We start from the raw sequence: 12008 nt of genomic DNA, 5'->3' as shown, positions 1-12008 counted from the left end.
TGTGAAAATATATAATTTCCATTTTATGACAAGATAGCTGTGACTTGCTCATGTTAACTATTTTTTTCTCCCAATCTGCACAGGAAGTAGCATAAAATGAAATGATTAACACTAGACTACTAAAGAAATTACATACAGTTAGTTATAGCGTATTTTAGTTGTCAGGAAAAATAGTTTCTTTGGGATTATTATTTTTTTATTTTTATTTTTTTGGTATGTGCCCCTTGCGGGAACCCAACCCAGAACTCTCTGATTCGCAAGGCTGATGTTCCAGCCACTGAGACAAACTGGCCAGGGTGCTTCTTTGAAATTATTTAGTTTGCATCTGTTGTGCTACAAAGTTCTCTTTGCCCCAAACTGTATAATAATGCCAAGCATATGTGAAAGTACCATCTAGAATAAGTGTGCCAAAAATAAGGATATTTCTTATACTTATAGCATATTTATGCCAGTATTGGAATAGGCAAAGAAAGCCATTCACGGGGAAATGTTTCAGCAATGCAGAAAATACTTAATTAGAATTACTATTATTGTGTTCTCCACAACACTGATGGATCCCTCCACCGCTATTGGTCAAGTTTCATTTTGCTTAAGGATTTAGTTTTATTTTAAGTGTAAACTTTCATTAGCAACTGTGATATTGACTCTTTGTGACAGAGTTAGATTTTCCAGCTTTTCTCTAAGTCACAGATTGAAAATAAAAGTTTCTCAAGAAAGTCCAGATACACAGCTACCCATTTTTTAAAAAAATGGTGTACCGTTGCTGAGCTCACACCACTGAATGCCACTCTGACATTGAGCCCAGGCTTTCCAAATCCCCAGAGTACTCAGACTCACCATGTGCTCACACAGGTACCCCTGCCTTCTTCTGTGAGGCTCAGACACTTGCTCCTGAGTTTGGAGTGGCTGACAACATGCACCGGATCACAGCGCCTCCCTCTCATTCTGAGCCCTAAGGGGATTGAGTAAAATATAACATATTTTCATGTTTTTGTAAAAAAACTAAACAAATGTATTTAAAATATACAAATCAGACAACTATCTCTCTTTTTTAATATGTGCTTATTGATGTTTTTAGTGGTAGAGGGAAGAGAGAGGGAGAAGAGAGAGAAACATTGATGTGAGAGAGAAATAGCAATTGTTTGCCTTCTGCACACACCCTGACAGGGAATCAGATCCGCAACCTTTCAGTGCACAGGAATACACTCAACCAGCTGAGCTACAAGAGCCAGGGCCAGACTACTATCTCTTCAAGAGATGAATATCCTTAGGAAAAAGGTTCAAGTGTATATAACTTTTAAAATGGAAAAGTTTTGCTGGCCAAATGATTTTATATATTATTTAACTTAATTCTTTTTATTTTCGTGCAGCCTACTTTATTTTTCTCAACTAATATTTATTTGAGCAAAATAAAATTTTGTCTTCAACATGAGAATTAAAGATTTAAACATGTCAATAGTGTCTAAATTTATGCATTACATTTGCAACACACTTTCATGCACCTAAATCCATCTCTACAGTAACCCTTCTAAGTAGGCAGGGCAGACACTATCAGGGTGAAAAGTCAGGCAAGTTGGCTTATGTCACTCTGGGGTCTCAGCAAAAGACAGGCAGGAACAAGAAAAATGCTATGGTGGGAGAAGCTGGACTTAGGATGACCAGCCTTGTTACAGGGTAGCCTCCTCGAGGTATAGCCATGGCACAGTGCAGCCTTTTTGTTAGTTTATAGCAAAGTTACAGGACATTGAAAATTATCTTTCCCTTGGAGTAAATCTCCATGCTCTCGTTACACCTTCTAAGTGTACCAGTCATTCATTTCCTTGCCTAATCTCTGGAAAAGGGATATGTTTATTTTATCTTTACTGCATTGTCTATTATTTTTGTGCATGTGTGTGCTGGGTTTGTTTTTTATTTTTCCCTTCAAGAATTGTTTTAATTAATTTATTTTTAAGTTAAATTTATTGGGGTGACATCAGTTAATAAAATGTATAGGTTTCAAGTCTATAATTCTATGATACATGATCTGTATAGTGCATTATGTGCTCACTACCCAAAGTCCAGTCCCCTTCTGTCACCATGAATTTGACCCCCTTTGCTCCTCTTCTGTCCCTTCCCTCTGATAACCGCCTTACAATTGTCTGTGTCTATTAACTTTTATTTGTTATTCTTGTTTGTTTATTTATTGCTTTCAGTTTTATATTTCACATATAAGTGAAATCATATGGTTCTTGACTTTTTCTGTCCATCCATGTTGTCATGTGTGTGTGTGTGTGTGTGTGTGTGTGTGTTTTAGCATTTCTTTGTTTTAAACTGTGCTATCTTAGAAAGTTCTCTTTTTAGGATACTTTCTAAGCTCAGGTGAACCAGCAATTTAACTAAAATAGCAAGACTTCATGGAAGACCCACGGCCATTTTGGTGGCAGTCCTCGTTTCCAACCCTGTGGCTCAGGAGATTTCCATCGATATCGCTTTTGTTGTCTTTTATAGTTAATATGTTATCAGAGATTGTTCTTAATGGAACAAAATTATTTTTTCCTCTATGCATGATTTAAATCTATGTCATATAACCAAACCATTTTAATGCACACTTTCACATAGCACTTTTTCCCTGGTGGTATAATTTTAGACTATTGACGATCACCAGTACCTAAGAGGGGAACAATTTTAGATAGTTTTCTTATGAAAATAAAAAGAGAGTGAGGAAGATAAGGAGGCTCATGAGGACTCTGAACACTGGTGCTTTTGGAAAGCATTTGTTAATGGTGACCACTGAGTAAGGAATCAGAGGCCCCAAAACAGAAGATAAGTCTTACCTCCAGTTTTGATGGCAGCCTGTCTGAAATATACCGTTTCTGTCATGGACCATGTTTTTAGCCATAACTTTGTCATAGCATTGTAGAAATACTCAAGAAGTTCTAGGCAGTAGAAAACTATTTCCCCCTTCAGATATTCTGTCTACACATGCAGAATGAGGTAGAAAACAAAACTAATTATCTCTCCACATTTTCTATCAGTCAAAATAAATGGAAAGACAACACCACTCTTGTCCTAATTATTTGGCAATGTTTTGGGTAGATGATTAAGAAGAATGATTTACCCTACGATCTTGAGTTTTATTTCCCATTATCATCAGTAGCAATATCAAGAAACTTTGTAGCATAAAATTATAACTACTAGTAGAATTGTTTTAGCCTATGTAGTCTAAAACACAGTTATAGCGCCCTGGCCAGTTTGGCTCAGCGGTTAGAGCGTCGGCCTGCGGTACAGAGAGACCTGGGTTCGGTTCCCGCTAAGGGCACGTACTTCGGTTGCAGTTTGTCCCCGGCCCTGGTTGGTCGTGCGGGTGGCAGCCACTCGTGTCCCTTCACGTCGATGTTTCTCTCTCTCTCTCCCTTCCTCTCTCTCCCTCCCACTCTATCTGTACAAAAAATGGAAAAATATCCCAGGGTGAGGATAAAAAAAAATAAATAAAAAAAATAAATAAATAAAACACAGTTATAGCTAGGCCAGCTATAACTTAAATTCATACACTACATTTAAAAAATGTACTTTAATATTTTAGAAATGAAAATTAATCAAGTAGCTTTCGAATATGTTATGCAATTCAATTCTAACAATGCCTTTTATTCAAGTAAAATTGTACAGAGAAACAGAACACAATTTCCTAAATTAATCATCTTAAACCAAAGGGTACAGATATTCGACTACAGAAATAAAAGAAGCAAATAGAAGTTTGATGAAACCAATTTTTAGCTCTGAAATTACTGGGATTATGTTAATTTTTAGACATTATTTTGACCATCCCCATGGCTATTTTAATGTTCATTGCATATAATTCTACAAAGAGATCATTGCAGTGTTTTCTGTGCCGATCAATGGTAAAGTTGTAGAACAGTGACTGGTTTGGCTGGATAGATATGTCAGAATTCAGAGCTTCAATTTCTCTGTGTTTACAGCTTTCATTTATTATAGTGAATTTGCTAAATTTGGAATTGTATTCTTATTATATACATTGATTATATACTTTGACTATTGTAAAGAAAGAATAATTTTGCTCTGACTGGTGACTATGGTTAAATTTAGCTAAAATTAGAAACACATTTATCTCTACCTTTTTTCTATAAATCTCTAATTTATCCATCTCTGTCTGAATTGAAAGCTTATCACAGAACCTTAACCCATTTACTTTATGTATTTATTTATACACTACATTCGAGTGTATGTTGCAGACTGCTACTGTAATGATTTTATTAAACCATCCACAGTCCTTGGAATATACTCAATCAATATTTCAGAACCTTTATAATGATTTTACAGAGTTAACTTTCTAGATGTGTCCACCTAAGTACTTTTAGTTATGGAGCCCTCCAGTGTTTAGCTTGTGAATAAATATTTAGTGAATCTTTTGAATCTGTGACTGAATATTAGTTAAAATTTTTTCAGCATTTATAGTCATTATTTTGATTAGTAATGTCGTCGGTAAGAAGAATACCTGTGTTTATTTATCTGGGCAGAGTGTGGAATTTACACTGGGTCATGTTGACTTCCTCGTGTCTCTTGTTTGTGACCAATGGCACGCAGTCTGTGGGGTTGGACTGTTTCAGGTTAACTTCATAATCCGGAGCTCAAGAAAAAGAGACTGCTCATGTTACGCAAAATAAAAGCATGCAAAGAACCTTTGGTTTTAACACCATCACTACTAAAATACAGCCCTACTGAGAGAAGGAAAAAATCAGTATTTGCCAAAACCTTCTCTAAATTGCTTTTATATATTGACTGTCCTTAGTCTTGGAGATGGATGGAAAGAAATAAAATCGGACGACAAACCCATCCGCTGGATTCCTATTTAGTTTTGTTACCTGTTAAAAATTGCATAACTATGAGTCTGAAGTGAGACTTTCACTCACATTTCCACCACGTGGGATAAAAATAGATTGACTCTCCAGTGCCTCTTTGGGGAAATACTCTCAAGGTTATAACTTTTCAATTCTAATGTAGCACTGTATTGCCTAACGGGCCACTGGAAGCATGGGGGAAAGAAGCTTATATATCTAGTTGAGACAAAAGCTTTTGGAAATAATAAAATTTCTAAATTGTCTCTTCATACTTTAATCAGATGGCTATCCAGGATCATCATAAATCATCAGGGATCTTCTGTTTTTCCAATTGAGATGTATGCTTTTTCCTGGTTACTCTACAGAACAGATAATAATAACATCAAATTTATATTTAATATTAACCTATAGTGAGAGTCTTTCACTCTATCACCGCAAAAGCAATGTGGTTTTTTTTCCCCCTTAATGGCTATTTACTTAAATCATTATCTATAAACATTCTGAAATTGATGTGGCCATCATGAGAAATGCTTTCAAATAACTTATGCAACATCTTAGGTGTATGATGTAGGAAAAATGTGAACATATGATACTTTTAAAATGATTTGATCACAAATGCTCTTTGTTGTAAGAGCTATAAGTATGTAGGTACAAAGGGAGAGAGAGACTCTTATAAAATCCTAACACATTTAAAAATAATTTCTATTTAACTATTGTAAAAATTTTTTTTTCTTATTTTTAGGGATTAAACAATGTTATTGCTATAGACTTTGATTACAGAGAAGAATTCATCTACTGGATTGATTCCAGTCGACCCAATGGCAGCCGTATAAATAGAATGTGTTTAAATGGAAGTGAAATTAAGGTAACTACATATTATAACAGTAGAATTATTGGATATTTTATTAGTGTATTTGAATTAAATAGAAAATGTTATTTGACGGTAATGGTACAACTCAGAAAATGTATTAGGTTGGTTTGCATTTCACATTTTATAATGTAAATTTAATGCATTGTTTAGATATAAACTATGAGCCATTTTATTCTGTTTCACTAAAATGCTGTTATTTGAAATAAGGTGAAAATCAAATTGAGTAAATAACATTTGGATCCTTATTCACATCCCTAGAAAATGTGATGGATGCTTTCAGCTTGAACGATTAGTACCTCAGATTTAGTTGTGTTGATATATATTAAAGAAAAGGTTGAGTCTGAGTATTTGTAATTTAAAAAATTATAAATTATAGCACTAATAAAATTAACCTACTATAGATGAAATAATTGAATACATCTGTATAAAATCATGACTGTTCTGATTAGACAGCATCATAATTAAATATGGCCCCTTCTAGATATGAGATACTTTGGCACCATTTCTGTATTATCTTGAGTTTTAAAATAAAATTATCTGCAATATCTATGTACAGTAAAATTCATTATAAAGAAGTTTAAATTCAAGTAGTTAAAACCTATTAATTACTTAAACTTTTTTTTTTTACCATTAATTACTGCATATAGATGATCAGTTGAAGCAATCAATTTTGAAAATATTAATTGTCTTGAGCTGTGTATATACAATGCCAAAACCACCAGTAGTTTGGGTGCTAGTGATTAAGAACAATTGTCTGTAGTGATGGTTTATGCAATAAAATATCAGTATATAATATTGAACAAAGAAGCATATATATATATTTTTTGTTTTATAATTTAATTATTTGGAAAATTATATAAAACTGTGAAAGCTATAGTATTCAAACTTGATCATGTATTTTTTACAAGATGTTTAAAATTTTGGGTTATCTTTATACTTTTGAAGATGCTTTAGTATTTTTAAAGGACATTAATTCTCTACTGCCTTGCCAATACTGTCTCATTGCTATTTTAAATTATGTCACAACATAGGGTTACAAAGTGCATCTTTCTTTCTTTGGGATTAATAATTCACTAATTTTCATTAAAATTGTCAGATATGATGATTTTTCAAATTGGAATTTGAGAGAAAGAAGAAAAAATGCCATGCAGTTCAGTATAGTGGATTGATATTATTAATTGCTGACAGTATTCACGTTGTCACTTACTATTTATGGTTATTGGGAAAGAATAACTTTAAAAAATCAGTAGTGTGTTTTTGTTGTCTCCGACTATATTGCTACTGGTTTCTAGGAAGACCCGAGTTCCAATTGCTTCTTTCGGGCAGTCCTCAAAGCACCGAGAATTCAGAAATAGTGGTTGTATAGATCAAGAATTTTGAATTATTTTATATGTGTCTTATTTGTACATAAAAAGCCTAAATTCTTATTTAATTTGATATTGGCAAGGGTTAGAATTGAGCACAGTGGTTATATGAGAGTATTTTTAACTCCCTTTGGTTACATTCTGTTCCCCCTTGTATTTTTCCCCCTCTCTTGTAGTAGATTGTTCAAATATGGCAACAGTAGCTGGGGGAGTGGTATATGCTATTGCTCTTTCTTCTCCAACCTTTTAAAGATAAATTCCAATAGTTGTGTGTGTGTGTGCGTGTGTGTGTGTGATCGCCCCAAATTTTAAAAGGACAAGTAAACTAAAATAAAAATGTGATCAATAATTATGCAGCTCTCCAACAGCTGTTTTTAAACTTGAGTGTTTCTTTCTTAAAACCGTATGTAATGTTTGGGGGCCTGATTACATACTAGGTAGTTTCTCTCAAATGAGTAATTTTATCAGGGTAAATTGTTCTGTTTTATGCTTATCTGAGTTTTGTTTCTAGTGCTTAATAGAATTCTATTATCCTTGTAAAAATCAAGAAGCAATGCTTAGTTCTTATTCTAGGCATTTACACTGTTAACTTCTTAAATTCTTATTTTGTTAGGTAGTGCATAACACAGCTGTCCCCAATGCACTTGCTGTTGATTGGATTGGAAAAAACCTCTATTGGTCTGACACAGAAAAAAGGATCATTGAAGTATCCAAAGTCAATGGCTTATACCCTACTATACTCGTTAGCAAAAGGCTGAAGTTTCCCAGGGACCTGTCTTTAGATCCTCGAGCTGGGTTTGTAACGTTGAAAATATTAAATTAAGAATTAAGAATGTGGATTACATTTAATGTGGTAAATCCTGTTCTTTATGCTTTGACACGAGAAACCAATATAAAGTGTGGATGTGTAGAAACTTTTATTGAGAAATCAAGAATAGAAATATTACTATCACAGTGAAATAAAAAAAAATAAATGATGGGATTGTATAGCATGTATATTTTAATGTTTTAAACAAAAGTCTAACTAATCAATTAATGTATTGTGAAAATGGATATAATTTACAGATTAGTTGAATTTAATGCCTTTAGATCTTGGAGGAAAAGCAGATGAAGAACGAACTCTTAGGTCACATTTTGCATGTATGTGGTAATCACAAGTATGGCTGATATCATTTCTGTACCACTGTAGTGCAAGAGACATAGTAGTATCCATAGGTGATAAACAACAAGGTGAATTATACATACATTCAAAAGAAATAGTACAGTAGGTATATCGGGAAAGATTCATATCGGAGCAGTGCTTCATTTGCATTTCTTTGTGAGAACGGAGAACAAGTAATCACAAGGGTCAAGGATAGTAGGCTGCAGATTTCAGATGAGGGATGAACACACATTAAGGTGTCAAAGATTTCTGTTGTATGTTTGCTTAAGTTCTATAGGTTATGACTGTTTACTTTCAATTATGTTGTCTTAGTAAGTAGAGAAGGCATATCTTTTCATTGTTCTTTGCATTATAATTTAGAATGATTACATACTCCAGAATGATCTCTGTAGAAGTTCAACCTACCCACCATGCTTGTTAAAACAACAAATTTAGAAAAAATATTGATATTTTATTTTATTATTATTTTTTTTATCCTCACCCGAGGACATTTTCCCATTTTTTTTGTTCAGAGTGGGAGGGAGAGAGAGGAAGAGAGAGAGAGGGAGGGAAACATCGATGTGAAAGGGACACATAGAGTGGCTGCCTCCTGCATGACCAACCATGGCCAGGGACAAACTGCAACCGAAGTACTTGAACTCAGCGGGAACCAATCCCAGGCCTCTTTGGACCACAGGCTGATGCTCTAACCGCTGAGCCAAACTGGCCAGGGCAATATTGATATTTTAAAATAGGACACTATGGTGCTCTAAATTTTCTGTTGTCTGAATTAATTTCATATATATTTCTCCAAATCACTGCTTTTATCATACTATATGCAACAATTAGATTTTTGCTTCTTACTAGTATATCGATTCTGTTTTTTTGCCCCTATGTTTATTATTGCCAGAGTAATTATGCCATAGCATATTTTGCAGCTTAATTTTAAACATTAATTTGGGGAAAAGCAGTACCTAATAGAGATGTCTTATACTGTAAATATTATTGATTCCAAGGTAATATGCAAGTGTTAACTTTTCACTAAATAATTATATCACCATTTTGTTACTTTTAAAAATATTTCTTTACCATAGCAACCAAAGTTTCAAAACAGCATCAATTCTATTTTAACTGAAAGAGTCTTAAACAAGTCTGTTTGCACATTATTTTCAAGATATAATGTCCAGATATACTAAATTTGCTTATCATCATCTTTCATTCATAATAATGTAAATGATTTAATTCCTTTTGTATATTATCTGAAGATATTTATTTTACTGTATCCAAACCATTGTCCTTTTCTTCAAAGTCAATATGGCTGGCTTAGCTTTTCATTTTGTACTATTCAAGATGCTTTATTTTCTGAATAAAAGGAACATTACCTGTTGATAGTAATAGTCTTATGGGATTTCCTAGTTATAAAGCAAAACTGTATTCTACACTAGTGAACAGAGCTGAATCCAGTTTTCAGTTTTATTTCTGCCAGATTCCAGTTATTACTTCATAAACTAAAAGCAGCCATAAGTCATCATCAACATAAACCCAATAATCAAAAGCATCGATTAAAAAAGTGAAGTACCAAATTATTGTAGATGTTATGAAAGTCTCCCTTGATTTTATTTTTTGGATAATATTTGGATTATGATATGGATATGCCATATTATAACCAAAGAAACAGATAAAGATGGGAATTTTTATGAAAGAGTGAATGCCACCTTTTCTAACAGATAAAAGTTAATGACAGCTTTTGGCATATATGCTGTTTTCCTAACCGCACCCCCCAATGAGACAACAGGGCAACCTGGATTTTAACTTTCATGAGATGAGCTTCAGGGTGAAATTACCATAACTGTCTCAAATATTGTGCAATCCTGCTTCAAAAATGGCAGCGGAAATTATAAGATAATTCAATAAAAAGTGTAATTGATTTTTTCTACATCAGATTACCATTGATATTTGCATATGCTTTGAATATGCCAATAGTACTGACCTCTGTTCCTTGAGAAGTAAGATTTCTGTTCTGATATTCAGTGAGGGATCAGGCAAGGCTTTGCAAGGGAGGATAAAGATCCTTGGACTAGTGTAATAAAGCACTAAACATTTAGAAGGTGGCTCAGTGGTCTTCTTTATCTTTTAATAATAGTATGTCAATTGTCATAGTATCAATTTGGATATGTTGTCTACTAAGAGTGGAAAAGAAGATACAAGTAGACACAGAGATCGTATTCCTGGTTGTTACATTGAAATTCAGCTGAAATTCAATTATTCTAATCATTTTGTTATCTAGCTTGCTCTGGGAATCAGTGTTTTAATAAATCTGAGATAATAAAAACTATTTACATTCGATTTTTATAGAAGTCATTAACGCAGTATATAGATATACATTTTAAAGTAGAATAGAAAATATAATTAATGTTAACACTTTGCTGAACATAATTATGTCATTTTGGATGATTAAGATGTCAAGCCAGGTTATCATCATAATAACCAAAGACTATCATAATAGACATTAAAGTGAATGTGTGATGGTCCTATCAGCAGAAAGTAAATTTATTGACTCATTCATTTATTCAACTCATATTTCTTTGGCATTTAGTGTACGTCCAGCACTGTTCTAGGTAGGAGCATGAAAATAAAAGTCACAGTACCTGTCTTCAATTATTTCACCGTGTAATGGGTAAGCAGAGGAGTAATTAATTAATATACAAGGCAGTAATTCATAAGATAGAGAAAACAGAAAATGTTGAAACCTCAACTGGGTTCAGAGAAAGCTGCATAGACAAGTTGGGTAGCGTAAGAATTAGCCAGGTAATGAGGAGTACTTCAGAGCAGGAGGTCTTTCAGGCAAAGGCACATACAGGAGCATGGCCCATTGGGAGGAACTCATGTGGTTGGAACAAAATCATCATAAGTAATTGTGGAACTTACATGCCAGTTCATTTTATAGAGTAAGAAAGAGCTAAGAATATATCAAAATGTAAAACAATAGCAACAGAAAAAAAAAAAAAAAGACAAAAACAAGAAAACCTTCCAAAGCTTCTGGCTTAGGCAAACAGATAAATAGAAAAATAACTTCCTTAGACTATAAGGAATACAGAGAAGGGAGCAGATATAAGAAAGGAAAATGATGAGTGTGTAGACCTATTGAGATTGGGAGTTCTGATAAAGAAAGCTACCACTACTTTAGCATTTTATGAATTAGAAAATTGTCTCTCAATTTTACACTCTGTGCTTGTATTGTTTATGCAGAGTCTCTGGGGAAGATGATTATTTTTACTGTTATCCTTAGAGTACAGATTAGAACATTCAACCTCAAAATGAACAGTGACTTTCTCAGGATCATTTAGGTAGTAAGATGTTGAAGTGAGGCTCTAACCCATTTTTTAAGCTTTGGTTATATATTTTCTCTATTATATGACATTAGAGTTCCCAGTAACAAAATGATCTTGGATCATGAGCATGTTTTTTCAAGAGGCATCAAACAAGAGACAAGAAAAAAAAAAAAAGAAAAATATACTATACTATTTTTTTTTCCATTTTAACAATTAGCCTTTTAACAAAATTTTAAATATAGATGATATGAATTTTCTGGAAATAAAGAAAACTGCCTAAATCAGTACAATTACACTTTATTTTTAAAGTATATTTTTATCTATTTTTCTTTCCTAATAGTCTGTCTTCCTAGAATGCCCTTCTGATTTTTCTTCAGTTGGAATAACCTTCCATTTTCCAATAAAAGCGAAACATCCTCCAGCTGAGTCTAAGTAGACAGCATATATTGAACATGTAACGTTATA

General features: G+C 33.3%; 1 protein-coding gene across 1 annotated transcript in view; it reads left to right on the top strand.

Annotated features, from left to right (window-relative positions):
- The window catches only part of LRP1B (LDL receptor related protein 1B), a 1816022-nt gene that overhangs the window by 1576826 nt on the left and 227188 nt on the right, over positions 1-12008 (top strand). The window contains exons 58-59 of the mRNA XM_036254023.1: positions 5578-5700; positions 7684-7865. Coding sequence (XP_036109916.1) covers positions 5578-5700; positions 7684-7865 — 305 coding nt within the window. The remainder of the gene's footprint in view (positions 1-5577; positions 5701-7683; positions 7866-12008) is intronic.

The sequence above is a fragment of the Molossus molossus genome, unplaced genomic scaffold (assembly GCF_014108415.1).
Source record: "Molossus molossus isolate mMolMol1 unplaced genomic scaffold, mMolMol1.p scaffold_m16_p_11, whole genome shotgun sequence".
Lineage (NCBI taxonomy): Eukaryota > Metazoa > Chordata > Mammalia > Chiroptera > Molossidae > Molossus > Molossus molossus.
Note: the sequence above shows the minus strand (reverse complement) of the source record. Positions and strands in the feature narration are given on the sequence as shown.